Genomic DNA, 17387 nt, shown 5'->3' on the forward strand with positions numbered 1-17387 from the left:
CTAAAAAAAGTCTCTTAATGTAACTCCTGGGTCATTTTAATTTATTTTATTTTATTTATATATTTGATTGGTGTTTGACGCCATTATTTTATCACTGTGTTACACTAGTATAGGACGACGACCAGGTTTACCGACCTTCCTGAAATTTCTGACAAAACCGGCGCTGCCACGTATGGCAAACAATACTTTCAGTTGTGTGTGGATTGACGTTACGACTGAGAGCAACTGGGTTTTGACGACTGGAAACAACACCGGCACTATATTGGGACATCTATATCATGTGGGTGAGACGATATTCCATATGGCCTCAGATGGTATACGTAAAACTCCAGGTCATACATCATTGGTGGTTGAACGTAATGGAACGACACGGCAAAGTCGCTGATCGCCCCCATACCCTGCAAATGGATTATACGAATCAATATACAGTTAATTCATATACAGGGAGTTAATTAATACGGTCATATTCAGAAAGACCTCCCCGTTGATCAGTGTTGTGTTTGCGATAAATCGACAGACGAAAGGGTGAAGAACATCACTGTGGGCAAAAATGGATAAAGGTTGTCTCAAACGCAGTGACAAAAAATGCCACCTCAACTACATTAGGTTTTCAAAAGAGACCACATTCCGAACAAACTTTTTCGTCAAAACTATCTGGGATAAGCCGCTGGCGGGCGTCGGTAAGCTGAAACCCGTTCCCCTGAGGTAAATGCGGGGTCACGAACCGGCGGTCGAACACCGGATGTGTAAGAAACAAGCTTAAGCCTCATCAAACAAAGCATATTAAAAAAACTGCTTGTTTCCCAGGACTGTCTGTCCCGACTTCTATCCAACACTTCGACGTTTGCTTTACTTTTTTATTATTTTTTAATCTGTAGTTGTGGAGAGTAAAATATGTGTAATCGGAAGTAAAGGAATTTTCAATGGCATGTTTGAAGATAAAATTCTAAAATAAATAAATATATATATATATATATATATATATATATATATATATATATATTTATTTATTTATTTTAGATTTTATATATATATATATTTATTTATTTTAGAATTTTATCTTCAAACATGCCATATATATATATATATATATATATATATATATATATATATATATATATATATATATATTTTAGAATTTTATCTTCAAACATGCCATTGAAATATATATATATATATATATTGCGCAAATATATATATATATATGAAAAAAAGCCATCCTTCCGATTTTTGATGAGGTTTGTGATCGGAAATAAGTAGTTATTGTGGCATATTGTAACTCGTTCCATCACGAGAATGGGCCTGAAACCAACCTTAATTGCTCCAGATTCACCGTCGTAATCATCAAAGCGGTCATTGTAAAGGCCGTGGAGAAATACCTCCGGTCGAAAAGCGTGAAACCGTCGCCTTCCATGAGAATCCGTTGTGTTGCCTCGAGTCACGTTTAACTTCTCCATGCACACTCCCATTTCGATGTCCTCCATGCCGCCATCTTGACGACAATTGGACTCATTCTTTCCGTACTTGTAAAGTTTCACCAGGGCCGCTTTGCTCAGAATGTACCCAGCTCCGCCTGCAAAGTAACCGTTTTTGTTTTTTAGAAAACTGGGCGAAAAATGATGTCCATAAAACACGGGTACGGTGCAGTCTTTGTCGGACAGGAAGTGACGTAAATTCTCCAAGATGACGTATGTGTCATCGTCAGCTTTTAGGAACCAATCAGCGTCGGCCAAATGGTTCTCATGGACGTACCGGAAAGCTTCCATGGTTTTGGCCGTCAGGTGATTCCGACCTTCGGATACGTTGAGACCTACAGTTGGGAAACTGTCATTCCTGACGGAGCTCATGAACAGCAGGATGTTACACCTTCGTCCCCATGTGTTCTTTACATGAATTGCTTTCTTATCCAGGTTCTTAGGCCCAGTCATGATCCAACATAAAACTCGTACAGTTTTCTCCAGGAGTTTAGCCTCAGTGTCGTTGTCTGCAGATGAAAGTTATCAATTGTGCCATGTACAAAGAAACCATACTGAGCTACAGTGTCTTTATTATGAATAATGGAGTCAAGGCATCACCACTTAAATGTAAATTTTCACAAGCTTTCGATCCACATACTGACATCATGATCATGATCATTATTGTTATTATTATTATTATTATTGAAAACCACGTACAAACTATAAGTCTTAAGCAGTCTGTGTTATTGTTTAATCAATTTCAAATGAAAAGGTCTTGCAATTTTTGGACAGTTTCCGTTCCTTAATAGGAAATAGTATCATTAAAATGAAAAGTTATATAAAGGGGGAGAAAAATCATTAAGAGTAGATACCTTAAATATACATATATAAATTTACATCAGTTTTGTGAGAGGGAGATTTAAATTCCAAAAATAGCATAACAATAGAACAGCTTTTGTCTCTCGCATTTTACATCCGGTATAAAGTTTAAATAATAGAGTGTCCATTGTGTTGTTAAAATACTTGTCACTGGTTTGATATAACTTTTTATCCAGGGACAGACACTTATATCCAAACTTTTTTCCTTTCACAATAGAATTGTTCCATAAATAAATGCCGATCTTGTTATGACTTGCGTGTTTATTTACTTATATGATGTTTATTTCCACTTAAACGACTGCGCTCCTGTTCATGGGTAGAGGAAACCATAGAGATCCTTGGGAAACCCACCACCCATCGCCAGGAATATCTGACAACGACTGTGGGGTAGAGGAGACCACAGAGATCCCTGGGAAACCCATCGCCCTTCGCCAGGTATACCTGACACGACTGCGATCCTATTTATGAGTAGAGGAAATCATACAGGTCCTTGGAAAACCCACCACCCTTCGCCAAGTATACCTGACACGACTACCATCCTGTTCATGGGTAGAGGAAACCATACAGATCCCTGGGAAACCCACCGCCCTTCGCCAGGAATGCCTGACACGACTGCGGCCCTGCTCATGAATAGAGAGCACCACACAAATCCCTGGGAAACCCGCCCTTCACCAGGTATACCTGACAAACCTCATCACGCAAACCAACCGCTCTTCGCCAGGTATACCTGACAAACCTCATCACGCAAACCCACCGCTCTTCGCCAGGTATACCTGACAAACCTCATCACGCAAACCCACCGCTCTTCGCCAGGTCTACCTGACAAACCTCATCACGCAAACCCACCGCTCTTCGCCAGGTCTACCTGACAAACCTCATCACGCAAACCCACCGCTCTTCGCCAGGTATACCTGACAAACCTCATCACGCAAACCCACCGCTCTTCGCCAGGTCTACCTGACAAACCTCATCACGCAAACCCACCGCTCTTCGCCAGGTATACCTGACAAACCTCATCACGCAAACCCACCGCTCTTCGCCAGGTATACCTGACAAACCTCATCACGCAAACCCACCGCTCTTCGCCAGGTATACCTGACAAACCTCATCACGCAAACCCGCCGCTCTTCGCCAGGTATACCTGACAAACCTCATCACGCAAACCCGCCGCTCTTCGCCAGGTATACCTGACAAATCTCATGACTTAAAGCCACAGCCGCAACAGCGAGAACTGCATTGAAGCTCGCGGTCTGATTGATCAAGCTCCGTTCGAGAGCGACGTTTTAGTCAAATGAGCCAGACGGAACTCTGTTTTCCCGGATTCGCGGCCCATCCTACTGAAGCATCGCCCAAAATTTTTAATAACGACGTTAAAAAAATTGGGTCGTTTTATAATTTCGTTTAAATGTGTTTGGGGGACGAAATATTAATTGTTAATTTTTGTTTGTCAAAATTAGAGTTAGAGTTCAGAAAACTGATCTCCAGTGTGTATAATAAACTGTCATTTCGAACTTACAATTATCTTATGTCCGGCTTGGGAACAACCATATTGCTAAAAGCCATTGCACTTGAGACAGATACACAAGAATGCGGGCTTTTATTTAACATTGCTTGAGTAGAGCTCTAAGAAGTGATACGGCTGTACCAAGTTAGGCGCTTCCCTGTGACTGAAAACTGAATATTGCGCCTGACAACAGAACCATCGTTTGTTGAAACGGCGTTAAACATTTTTTTCAGACCATGCTCCAGTAAAGAAAAGATTTTACACTTTCGGGTGATTTTACACTTTTGGGTGATTTCACACTTTCGTGCGATTTTACATTTTCGAGTGATTTTTGCTGGTTGTAAACTTGTATTTTCATTTACGTGGTACACGGTACATGCATTTAAATAAGTGAAGCAACCATCAGAAAATTTATAGGTTTTATATACCTTTATGGCATCGCTCATTCTCAAATCGTCTGAAAACTCCTTCAGATTTGTAGTCTTGCTGGGATGTGACTTGGTGAGCATGTTGTCTTCTGAGGCAACGCAGAGAGTGGGACAGAAAGTAGCTCCACACCAGGTACGAAGAAAAAGTTCCCATAGAAAAGCAGAGAACTGCGACTGTCATCCGTGAGATTTGTGCCATATCTCATTCCATCAAATGGGTTACAAATGCTTCGTTTTGAATTATGCTAGGCTTGCCATATTACTATCCCATAGGTAATTCACAGTGTATCAGAATCCGCTCTTATAACACGGCCGAACCAAGCACACTTTCGAAACAATGTAACTCAAGTTAAAATAGACGTGGATCTCGACGGTGGTCATCTTTAAAAAGAACTTTTGGACTACTTTCAAAAGGGAAAACCCCTTCAAGTCGAGGCCCCGCGCTTACGATTATGCACTGTATCTATATTATCAAACCGTTTGTCCTGTTCACATTATTAAACAAATATCTATCTGAGGCATAACACCCAAATTTATGTACTAGTACGTTTTTAATATAACGAATTAATACATTTTGAGTGGTGCTTGGCCGGAAAATGTTCCGAACTATTTGTTGAGGATTATCACTCCGCAAAATGGCGCCAGCCTGTTCTCCAGTGGTATTGTCTTGTACGTGTAATATGGGATCAATCAATGAATCGAAACGGCCATCTCCCCACTCCACGTATGTTGCACGAGGTGTTTACGGATTCATGCACGTTTGTTTACTCTGGAGATAAAGCTGCCAGGTTTGTCAGGAAGGCCATAACTGAAGCTGTAAATCGAATTTTTGATCAATAAGCAAGATAGGGTTGTTTCGATTTTCATGTCCAAGATCATACGGTGTGATTTGCAGCCGTGTATTAGAACATGTAGGTCATATGTCGCCCATGTTGCAATGCGATGTTTCTACCTTTAGTGATAAAAGAGCTTGAACACAAAATTCCCCCATTAAAAGGAAAACATGTTAACAACGCGATAAAAACCAACTTCTTTGTGAATTTAAGGCTGAATACGAACTCTTAATTTAATTTGATTTGAACCTTTAATTCATATTCGATATTTACACAAAAAAGTAAACCATAACTAAAAGAGCCATTGAACCGACATTTTAGCTTATTATTAAAACATTTCTTAACAAAAAAATATACAAATATGAAAAAGATTTGTAACAAAATAGTCCTCCTTTTCACAGCTATCGTATAAGCATGTATATATCGCCGTGTTACACCACATACATAAACACACAAACAGATGAAATATAAAAATAAACAGTAGGTAAATTGTAACCATACAAATAACAACATGTGTAAATAAAGTGTTAAACTTTAAGATAACAGTCAACAGTGATATACTGCAAGGTTCACTCCAATTCTAGCTGGATTGTCTCGTGTTCTAAAATGTGAAGACAGATCATTCCAGATCTTGCTTCCCAAAAACGTAAATCTGCGTCTCCCATATTTTTCACAAGTATGCTACAATTAATTTCTTTTGTATTAAAAAAGAATTGCTTTATTAAAAAACAAACATTCCACATTGGTCGTATGTATGTCTATGGTGAATATCTGTTCACTATAGATAATACAATTCAGTAGCTATATGATTTTACTTACTAGTTATGTGTTAGAACTCGAAATAAATAACATGTATAGCCTTAAACCAAGGTTGGTGGGTGCTACTTTTCCCGACTACGTATCAGAATACAAGGCTGTAAGTGAACCAACAGGTATTACCCCCCCCCCCCCCAGCCAATGATACCCTCGCGGGAATAGTGGTTCGTAAATAAGAGAATACACTAGCGTTCGTACATACACACGCAAATCTCTGTTAAACTTTAGTTTCAGAATGAGAGCAAAAAATGACCGTGTTTCTCGCATTAGAGAATGTTGTTAACCCATTAAAGCTTCAGTTTAGGATATCCCATGCCTTTGGTCGATTTTTTACCATGTTAACTTGCACAAATCTAACTTAAATGCACTGTCAAGTCTGTGAGAACATTGGCAATTTGCGGCATCTAACGATTGTTCATTTGCGTTTTATTGACCGTTCCTCATAGTTCATATCAGCCAACGAACCCCACGTAATGTTATCTCAACGGGTAAACAAGCGTCATCAGCCCCCATGGCACTGAGTGAGTGAGTGAGTGCTTGGGGTTTAACGTCGTACGTAATGTGCCTCCGTGTTGCGGGACGCATTTCCACCGCTCTGAGTGAGTGAGTGCTGCTTCACTGAGACGACTAACCAAAGGCAAGTAAGCAGCCCCGCCCGAGCCATTATACTCATACGGGTCAATCAGTCGTCGCACTATCCTCTTAATGCTGAGCGCCGAGCGAGGAAGCTATAACTGCTTCTTTTCAAGTCTTAGGTGTGACCCGACGCTGGTGTGATTGACCCTGGATCTACCGTTCCCGAAGCGGACGCTCTTCCAACCGTGCTATCGAGGCCGGTCTACCATGGCACTGAGGAGGAATGTATAAAGACATGTTAAACTATACAAATGGAAATAGAACTTCTGTATAACAGCGCAGTCGGTACTCACATATGAGGTTTCAAGGTCAGTCTGAAGGCGATTCTTGTAGTAAACATATGAACAACTTTGTTAAATGCGTAAGAGGAGTTTTGTAAGAAAATAAATATATATGCATTTATATACATTTTGAAACCGAGAATACAGCATGTTTAACGAGGGTTAGTGTGCCCGTTAGAGTTGTCAGAAAATTGTAGCGTCCGTTAAACAAACAAAAAAAAAAAAAAAAAGGAAGATCTAACCGGTCAGTTTGCACGGCGATGAATTGAAAAGTCTATCTCAGCCCTCAAGATATACTTCTGATTTCGAACATACAAACCTACAATGAAGTACAACCATACACATCAACATATGTATCAACTACACTTTATACACTCTAGTTGTGGAATTGGGTGAGTTATGGGGAGAAAGTGCTTCTAATGTTTCGGAACGACGGTAAACCACATTAACCGCACCTTCACACGCGCATTAAAACTTCCCTAGTGTAAATCCATCTCAACCAAGTGGTTCCCATAATCAACTAACCTATTCGGAGTTTCGCAGAGGCAAATACGGCCCATGGCAACCGCACAAATTCACAAAATAAATACAATACTGTAAAAATCATGAAGAGTGACTGCACTTGTAAGAGCTATCTGACCACTTTAATAAAATGTTAATGTTTTAACATTCTTCCAAGTATTCCCATTCCAACACCATGAAAAGTTGGTTAATCAACTCATTTAACCAGAAACAGAGGATAAAAGTTGGTTAGTCAACTCATTTAACCAGAAACAGAGGATAAAAGTTGGTTAATCAACTCATTTAACCAGAAACAGAGGATAAAAGTTGGTTAATCAACTCATTTAACCAGAAACAGAGGATAAAAGTTGGTTAATCAACTCATTTAACCAGAAACAGAGGATAAAAGTTGGCTAATCAACTCATTTAACCATAAACAGAGGATAAAAGTTGGTTAATCAACTCATTTAACCATAAACAGAGGATAAAAGTTGGTTAATCAACTCATTTAACCATAAACAGAGGATAAAAGTTGGTTAGTCAACTCATTTAACCAGAAACAGAGGATAAAAGTTGGTTAATCAACTCATTTAACCAGAAACAGAGGATAAAAGTTGGTTAGTCAACTCATTTAACCAGAAACAGAGGATAAAAGTTGGTTAATCAACTCATTTAACCAGAAACAGAGGATAAAAGTTGGTTAATCAACTCATTTAACCAGAAACAGAGGATAAAAGTTGGTGAGTCAACTCATTTAACCAGAAACAGAGGATAAAAGTTGGTTAATCAACTCATTTAACCAGAAACAGAGGATAAAAGTTGGCTAATCAACTCATTTAACCAGAAACAGAGGATAAAAGTTGGTTAGTCAACTCATTTAACCAGAAACAGAGGATAAAAGTTGGTTAATCAACTCATTTAACCAGAAACAGAGGATAAAAGTTGGCTAATCAACTCATTTAACCAGAAACAGAGGATAAAAGTTGGTTAGTCAACTCATTTAACCAGAAACAGAGGATAAAAGTTGGTTAATCAACTCATTTAACCAGGACTTGAAACAGAGGATAAAAAATTTCACACTTTTAATGGAGTTGGAATATGAACACCTTTGAAGGGTGGTTGAACATTAATATTTAATTAAAGTGGAGGGGAGGGGGGGGGGGGCGGTATTTGCATTTCCACGATCAGATAGAATAAAACCCAGGAGACCGTATTTGAACATTTGTCAAATGTCACGTTATCTTCGTCCCTCGGATTTAAATCGCTATGCTGTAGTTTTATGTATCTGTTACTTAGAAGTTGTAATTATATTCGTAATGTCATTAATGACTCTGAATGGTTAAATTAAGGGTAATGTTTTAATGACTCTAAATGGTTAAACTAAATAGGGTTAAAACAGGCTATCAGTCGGATTTGATGGCAGACACCACCCTTTCCCAGAAGAGCGTCTGGCCATACGAATTTTGTGTCATCTCAATGTACGTCTGCTTTTGAATGACGTCAATAATCTCTGGCGGAAGTTGGTTGATGGGAATGTCCTCCATTAGAACAAGCACTAGTACCTCTCTTCCGTTGTAAATTCCCTCCATCCGGGCCATGTTCAGCTCGTACATGCACCATTTACTTTTGAGGAACGCCCGCGAGAGAAGCACCACGGTTTTCCTGCTGGTCGTTATCGCATGAAGTATGTTGTCCGTGATGAACAATCCAGGAATAAACTCCCTCTTGTCGATGCATAGTTTTAGTCCCGATTCGGTTTCAAGACGCGGGATGATCTGCTCTCGAATGAAGTTTAAGTGAGCATCTTCGTAAGACACAAAGGCGTCGTAGCCGAAAGGATTCTCCGCAACGCTGTCCAGACTCTGGTAGCCAGTTCTCTTTCGCCAGTTGGTTGCCATGTACCACAGGTACCGGAGTTTCCAGCGCTGACGGTGAACGACTTTTACCGCCAACACGACCAAGAACAAGAATACCGTTGAACATAAGCCGCCGATGAGAGCCGCGTATGACCGACATCTTCGTTTGAGGGTGTTCAGGATGACTCTGTTAGCGGAGAGGGGTAGAGTTGTGCCATTCGCCAGTCGACAAAACGTGGACGCCAGATTCCTGAACGTTACCTTCGTTCTTGCCAGCCACTCGATGAAATGCTCTGTGTCACACACACATTGGAACGGGTTGTCCTGGATGTCGACCAGGACGGCGGAAAACTGGAAAATGTCGTCCAGGGCATGGCACAGCGACGGAGGCAGAGTCTGTAATTTATTGTGCGACAGATCCAGAGTTTGCAGTTTCGTCAAGCCGGACATGTTCATGTTCCAGTCCGTGAGATAATTTCCAGAGAGTCGTAGCTCGGTGAGGTTAGAGAGCCTGGAGAACAGATTAAACTCTAAAGTTTCCAACTGATTGTCCTCCATGTAGAGGCGTTTGAGTGAGGTGAGGTTGTAGAACACGATGTCGCTTGTAAAATGCTTTCCCAGTTTGTTCTGGCCAATGTGTAACGTCTCCAGTCCGGTCATGTAAGCGAAGAACATGTCCGAAACATAATTACATCCATTGCCAGTAAGATCCAGGTAACGAATGCTCTCAGCTCCTCGGATCGGACCCTTCCATTTGTTCAGTCCATTGTAAGCAAAGTTTACAAATTCCAGGGAGGAATTTTTCAATTTCAGTTCTGGTACAGTGAATCTGATTTTGTAAACTTTGCTGCAGTCCACTTTCCAAAGATTTGGGGGAAGATAAAACTCAGGTAAAGCCTCTTCATCGAGTTCTATACGTACGTCAGAAAGAACGCGGGAGTGTTTAAGATAACTCACATCCTCTAAACGAGGACCAAGCTGATGAGATAGTATGGAGTCAAAGCTTCTGGTGGAAACTTTCTGCACCTGTCTAGACGATATATTTTCTTGATGTCCGTTCGTCCGTCTATTTGTCACATCATAAACCTCTTGGTTACTAGCGTCAAGTTGTTCCGCGTTTTGCAGCCTCAAGAGAAGAAACACCTGATGTTTGTAGCTTTGTATATTATTCCAGGAAAAACTCAAGTTTCTTATTGAGAGAGGTAATGCCAATACAGGTTCCAACCCGATTATCTGCCCTATTGTATTATTGTCCATGTACAACTCTTCAAGACCTGTTTGGTTCAGATACTGGAAGTCTTCTTTTGTTACTATCGTCAACGAATCAAAAACATGTACTCTTTGCATGACGATTTTTCGTATTCTGCTGTTTTGAAGGCCATATGTGCTGATTCCGACTCCCTTGATCTCTAAATGGACGTTGTGGCTATAGTCGATGGTATCTATCTGTGGAAGGTTTGAAAACGTTTCTCTGTGGATCTGCGTTAAATCGCAATGACTAAGGTTCAGGGTTTTCAAGGAAATATTCTTAAAATTCACAAAGGTGTCCTTGGACATTGACTCGAAAGAGGGCGAGTGTGACAGATCTAATGTCTTTAGCGAGGATATTTTGACGAACCCTTTTCCAAACACTTTGTTGGTCAGGCCATTGATGAGAAGGGTTTCCAGGCGGGGAAGTTTACTCAGGGCGGAATCAGGGTACTGAGACTGACGGTTGTCAGAGGGAAAGGCTGTCTTCAGGTTCAGCCATGTGAGATTTGCGAGAGGGGTAAACACATCGTCGCTGAATGTTTTTGCTGTCATATGCCAAGGATTTTCATTCAACAGGAGTTTTGTGAGTCGATTCAGGCCACTGAACACCCCAGAGCCCATGTGAGACAACTCGTTGTAGGAAAGGTTCAGCACTCCCAGCCGACTCAAGTTCCGAAATGTACCAGCTGGAATGTCTCGTATCCTGTTGTGACTCAAAATCAGAAGAGTGACTCTATCTGGGATACCAGCAGGAACGGAAATTAGACTTCTTCCAGAGCAGTTCACAGTTAAGCCATCTGCCGATTGGCTGCACACACAAGGAAATGTGCGAGTCGTGTTGCAAACTTCATCCGCTCGGACTTTCTTTTCAGTTTGTTTGGCGGTCCCCTTGTTCAAATCTCTGATTTTCTTTACTGCATTCAAATCTACAACGCCCGCCTCGTCAGTTGGAATCAAACGATGATCTCGCATCTCGTTTGTAAAAGTGGCTCGCACATCTATTAGAGGGGTATTGATCATGACGAGAAAGAAAACAAGAGCAGCCAGAATAGGAGGTGATAAAGTCCTCATTGTGGAGCGACAGTCCTCTAAATCATCAGTCACGTCCCCGGGCTCTGAATCCCACCAATACCAGTTTACTACCTCTCCTGTCAACACAGAAATTAATACATGTTTATGCACTTAAACACTTCAACCATACATTCGTCCGTATCTACAGACCTGACCATGGGATCACGAAACGATCTTAAACTTAAGTCAAGAAACGATCTTAAACTTAAGTCAAAATTTCAAATCGTACTAAAATTGCCATTTCTCATGTAACAAGGTCCGAGTAGTGCTTGGCACCGCAGATTTTGGATCAGTTATTGTACAACAAATTTCAGCTAAAATAACGGAAAGGAACATATCAAATTTAATGGTTAAAGTTCTGAAATACGTCTAAAGATAGCTTCGAGATCCCGGGGCCTAAGTTAATCCATACGTTCATGATTCTAGTAATTTTTTTTAGCTTTTTTGATTTTTTTAACACATATGATGTTCGACACCAAGTGTAACATGTTGACCGAATTAAAGGCAAAGACACATTGGTGTGAAGTATACAGCAGATGAAAATAGTTCGAATTTTCAAAAAAAAAAAAACCCAGACTGCTAGATGTCCTCATTCAAAATTCATATACCTAATCCTATAGATCTCTGAATGGATTTCAGCTGTTAAGCCAGGAGGAATAAACGCTTTTAGTAAACAGCATTTCTGTGGTCAATCTTGTTCTTCCGGTAACAGTAGTAGCGGTAGATCCAGGATCAATCCTAGGTCGGGTCACATCTAAGACTTCAAAAGAGAAAGTTGTAACTTCTGTTGGCGTTCAGTATTAAGGGGTTAGTCCAACGACCGGTTGCCCCTTACCAGCATAATAATACCTTGCCTTAGGTAAAAGATAAACCAGATAAAAGGTTGCCTACTACACAAAAGAGCGGTGGAAATCCGTCCTGCAACAAGGAAGCACATTACATGCACTTTAAGGATTCTTTCGTCATCATATGATTGAAAAATTGTTAAGTACGATTTTAACTCCACGCACTTACTCACCCACTCATAAATGGAGGCAGCAGGCGCGTACAAATCTATGCGGAGAAATAACACTGACACACTGACGTTCCGTGAAAACGGCCGTGGAAAAATGTACATGGCATCATGCGTCACAACATTATACCGTACCGATTACTGGCATGTCCCGAAAAGACTTTGTCGTTACCATGGCAACCGCGCAAGTGGACAAATGTGTGCACCAAAATTGTAAACTTTATGTGGCAAACTGTTGGACTGTAGGCCAGAAACGAAATCATTTTTATTTATATAGTATATATAAGGATAATGGCTATCATCTGGTTACCATGACAACCGCGAAATTGACAAAGAGTCTCGGCACATCGTCATCTGTGTATCTATGTATCCAACGAAAATTAAAACTGCGTGGAAAATAGTGGAGTTGTAGGCCGGACACGAAATCATATCTATTTATTACATAGTATGTATAAGGAAAATGACTAACTGGATACAATGACAAGCGTGAAAAAGGACAAATGTGAGTCGCGACGCATTGTCATCTGTGCATCTATGTATCCACCAAAAATTAAAACTCTGTTTGGAAAACAGTTGGGGTTATAGCCCGGACACGAATTCTTACTTATTTATAACGAGTACATAGTGAAACTGGCGATCTGGTAATCATGGCAACCGCGGAAATGAACAAATGTGAGTTGCGACACATCGTCACCTGTGTATCTGTGTATCCACCAAAAATTAAAACTCTATGCAGAAAACAGTTATAGCCCGGACACGAATACGGACGGACAGGCGGACAGACGGACAGGAATACAGACGGACAGACGGACAAAACCACTACAATATGATACGCTCCACCTAATAGCGGGGGCGTATAAAAAGACGTCTATATATAGGTATCTAACTCTAAATAAAGGAATCTCAGTTTACGTGTGTACGTATGTATGTATGTATGCTTACCTTGGAAGGTGGAATGAATACTATACCCGAGGCATATACGTCAAACTTTGTCTGCGTTTCATTCGTGACATTCTATATAGTTAACCCGATTAGGCACTTACATCGGGGTAACCGATATCTTAGTCCAGGTGGGTCATATATAATAGATCTGGAGATTATGAATAATTTAGGGGGCCATACACATATATTTCGTTTTATCTGTATATAACCCAAGTGAACTATATATAGATGTGAATACTGGTCCTGTTGAGGGATGTTTGTGAACTTCCTCAACTTTCTCTGCGATGATTGCTCTACACTAAACCGACCTTTTTTATCAGGTTATTTATACAGTGACTTATAGTATGGCGGGCTGAAAGGGATCGTGAGTTTTATTGAAGGTCTAGGTATTTGCTAAATGGGCAGAGGTGGTATGGCTGAAAACATCTGGAATTTGCAGGGAAACACTGTAGGCCTTTCCGCTTGCCCTAAAACTCACTTCCGGCTTGCACCGACTCTCTGCACATTGGCATAACGAATAGCTGGGATGATCCTAAATTAATCCACTTCTGTATCCGAACATTCGACGCCGTTACTCTGATTTCCAAGCTTCAACACTGTTGTCTATAATATTTACATATATTTATTTCTTTGACTGTTATTTAAAAACATTTTCGCTCATGCTGGCTTCCTCTCCGGCCGTATCTTGGAAGGTTTTCCAGCAACCTGCGGATTATTGTGGGTTTACCCGGGCTCTGCCCGTTTGCCCGCTTTCCTCCCACTGGCTGCCGTCGTATAAGTGAAATATTGTTGAGTAGGGCGTAAAACCCCAATCAAATAAATAAATTTAAAGCCATAGTCAAGAAATTTTCACTTGTTCGAGGTGGTCCTCTCCGGCCGTACGTGTGAAAGTCTGGCCGCAACCTGCGGGTTTCTCCCCGTGTTCTGCCCCCGGCCATAATGCTGACCGCCGTCGTGTAAGTACAATACTGTTGAGTACGACGTAAAACACCAATCAAATAAATAAATAAATATTCGAGGTGGTGGTCAGTTTTATGGATGGAAGAAACAGTGGTGCCTTGGGTAAACCATGGAACTTTGAACCAGTTACTGACGGATTTCCCCTTGTTTGACGTACTTATATACACACCCAATTGGTGGTAGACAAATCGTTCTCTTGACAGCGCATGCGCCGCTCTCAAAGTTTTTGTGTTTTCTGACATCACATCACCGTGACCCCAGTGATAACAATTTAAAGTGTGTAAACCTATCATTGTTCGTAAATGGTTGTTATCTACTCATTATCTTTGTAAACATCGAATATCTCTGTATCCATGTAATCAAGTCAAAAAAGCATTCAAGTCAAAGCACGATGTCATACGCTGTATAATCGCCTATAAATGTGCCCGGAGCTAAGAGAAGGGTCATGAAGACCATAGAGAGTTATGACGCTTATTTCACCCCCAATTTATGCCAAATGTTCTGTTGACTGTTTCGTATAGTTTCGTAACAGTGTTATTATGTCAAATGTTCTGTTGACTGTTTCGTATAGTTTCGTAACACTGTATGGTTATTGGAAACTTCTGAATTCCTAATGCCATAAAACAAGCGCTAATTAATGTTAGGGTACATGTATATATAAGGGCATATGGGCCTACTATATAGTCACGTGACAGGGATCCCACCTCTCATATTAAACCAACCCAATGTGTGAGTAACAGGGATACATCCTATATCTTGAATTAATTTCAACATATCTGGAAATCTTGTTCAGATACGTGAAATTCGTTCAAACAAAGGCGCCATCTACAACAGCCTCAGTACTACGCATGTATAAAAAAGAAAAAATAATAATTAATTAAATACAATAAAAATAAACATCCCGGATATGTAAGACTGATTTCCAGATATGGTCAAACGGATTGAAGATATCTAGAATGAATTGGCGTAGGCCTATTTCCACATACCAGGCGAACTGTCCATGCTACTATGCACAGTACTTAATTGGCGGTATCTCAAACATATGCCTTACAAGTGTCTAGTTTTCGTTCCGATGAACTCTTCCCTAGATCCTAATGATTAACTAATGTGTTCGGATTTTGTTTCAGTGTTTTTAACTTTAAATTCGATTAATATTTTGTCAAATTAATGATACCGGTACTTTAAAAACTTATTTGTCACAATAAACTTTAGTACGTCTACGGAGCAATTCAGTAGGGTGCAGCCTCAACACACGTTAGCGTACAGTGTAGGCCTATACATAGGCTAGTAAATGAATAGTAATGTTAATACACTCAGCCTTATAGTATAAAGAAATAACACTAGCAGAACCAATGATTTCAACTTACAAAAATGTTGGAGCGGAGCAGCAAAAATGGCCGGCTGTCTTCCTGTCTACCGTTTTACAACTATTCCTTGTGCAAATACAGAACTGTCTTCCTGTCTACCGTTTTACAACTATTCCTTGTGCAAATACAGAACTGATATCACAGTTTGGAGGGTCCAGAGTGTGAGGATATAGTGTTTCATAGAACGTTACAGACCGCTATTATTTGATGTAAACAACATTCAAATACGATGTGATGTGATGTGATGCATACTGTTATTATGTGATAAACCACGACCGCGCGTGAATATCCGTCAACAGCCGGAAATTTGACTTAATCAGAATGCTGAACATTAAAACCATGTATTTGGGCCTGTATAAGTTCTATACAGGGAAAAGTGACTTTAGCCCTCTATACAGGCTTACTTCCTGATTCAAAGTTTAATATGGTCATCTGTATGAATTGCTCAAAAGCCCATTCTACGACGCACACCCATTTTCAATAAATGGTTCACAGAGCCCATGCGTGCCTGTTGGGGGGTAAGGATTTTTCTACATGTTTTCACACATTTTTTGTAAGACTGTTTATCAACCATGTTAACAATCACACCTTATAAAAGAAAAACTTCACTTTTTTCTACGATTACAACAGCATGGGTGATTCCATATATACATAAAATTTAGCGACGTATACGCCCACCTGTGCTGCTCATGGTTTAAGCAGAAATAGCCAAAAATGCAGTGGCGTTAGTTACAATTTATTAGACGTCACTGGTCTAGAATTACTTTACATGTTGTGTTGTCGTCACATTTAATACATATACATTAAACAATGCGCATGAATCAAAATAAAAAAAAACTTAAGTAAAATAAAACAAAAAATAAACATGAACATAAAAATGATTTCCAGATATTTCCAAATGATTTCAAGATATCAAGAATTAATTGGCGTATTTCCACATATCTGGAGAAGTTTCCATGATACTATGCACAGTACATTGCCGGTAATTGCCGGTGTCTCGAATAAAATATCTCGTGGAATGTTTAGTCCACGAGAAGAATCCTGGTTTACAATATGTGTGAATACAATACAAAGCACTACAGCCTAGAGAGTAAAAAAAATATGCTTTTTATTACTCTTATAGCTTTTTAACACTGATCTAAATGACGAATCTCTGACAGCTCGTAAAGGTTGGACTTACATGATGTAATTAGCCGGAAACTACCAAGTGTTAGCGGAAGGAAAATGCATAAAACCAGCCTCCTCATGTAGTGACTTGAAGTGCCATACTACCTGGATTAATGTACCCATTTGAACATTTTTTTACACTCAGTTTAACAATATATACAGAGGTAGCTAACTATGAATAAATAATAAATCTGAACACTCATCCTTTCACGAACTTCCGAGTTGGTAAACTTGTCAATGAAAATTTTGATTTTAGCCGTCAGAATGTAAGCTATATCAAAGTCTATCAAAGAACAAAAACAGCAATAGTTCTGTATAAAGAAATGAAAGAAACTGTGACCTGTAATTCGCCTTGGTAAAGCGTAGTGTGCCGAGTTTCAAACCACAATATCGAACAATATGGAAGAAGACGGGAAAACTCCATTA

The 17387-nt window shown here is 40.0% G+C and overlaps 2 protein-coding genes across 4 annotated transcripts; both read right to left on the reverse strand.

Annotated features, from left to right (window-relative positions):
* Positions 1-39: 39 nt before the first annotated feature.
* Positions 40-4606, reverse strand: LOC135476266 (glycoprotein-N-acetylgalactosamine 3-beta-galactosyltransferase 1-like). The gene is made up of 3 exons (XM_064756243.1): positions 4269-4606; positions 1314-1984; positions 40-398 (listed from the first exon to the last, which is right to left on the reverse strand). The coding sequence occupies exons 1-3, from the start codon at positions 4465-4467 to the stop codon at positions 258-260; spliced, it is 1011 nt and encodes a 336-aa protein (XP_064612313.1). The 5' UTR covers positions 4468-4606; the 3' UTR covers positions 40-257.
* Positions 4607-6066: 1460 nt separating this feature from the next.
* On the reverse strand, positions 6067-15899 carry LOC135476679 (toll-like receptor 4). Of its 3 annotated transcripts, XM_064756786.1 has the most exons (3): positions 15795-15899; positions 8898-11590; positions 6067-6766 (listed from the first exon to the last, which is right to left on the reverse strand). In XM_064756786.1, exons 2-3 carry the CDS (start codon positions 11511-11513, stop codon positions 6707-6709), a joined length of 2676 nt encoding a protein of 891 aa, XP_064612856.1. In that variant the 5' UTR covers positions 11514-11590; positions 15795-15899; the 3' UTR covers positions 6067-6706. The 3 variants fall into 3 exon arrangements, with proteins under 3 accessions (XP_064612856.1, XP_064612854.1, XP_064612855.1); XM_064756784.1 differs by lacking the exon at positions 6067-6766 and having other exon boundaries at positions 8368-11590; XM_064756785.1 differs by lacking the exons at positions 6067-6766; positions 15795-15899 and adding an exon at positions 12122-12619 and having other exon boundaries at positions 8368-11590.
* Positions 15900-17387: the final 1488 nt, after the last annotated feature.

This window comes from Liolophura sinensis, chromosome 10 (assembly GCF_032854445.1).
Source record: "Liolophura sinensis isolate JHLJ2023 chromosome 10, CUHK_Ljap_v2, whole genome shotgun sequence".
Lineage (NCBI taxonomy): Eukaryota > Metazoa > Mollusca > Polyplacophora > Chitonida > Chitonidae > Liolophura > Liolophura sinensis.

Coding starts and splice junctions, on each gene's coding strand:
- LOC135476266 (XM_064756243.1), bottom strand. CDS start 4,467: ATGGCACAAATCTCACGGATGACAGTCGCAGTTCTCTGCTTTTCTATG. Junction 1,985..4,268: donor GAATGAGCGATGCCATAAAG/GTATATAAAACC, acceptor TTTCATCTGCAG/ACAACGACACTGAGGCTAAA. Junction 399..1,313: donor GTGAATCTGGAGCAATTAAG/GTTGGTTTCAGG, acceptor ATCCATTTGCAG/GGTATGGGGGCGATCAGCGA.
- LOC135476679 (XM_064756784.1), bottom strand. CDS start 11,513: ATGAGGACTTTATCACCTCCTATTCTGGCTGCTCTTGTTTTCTTTCTC.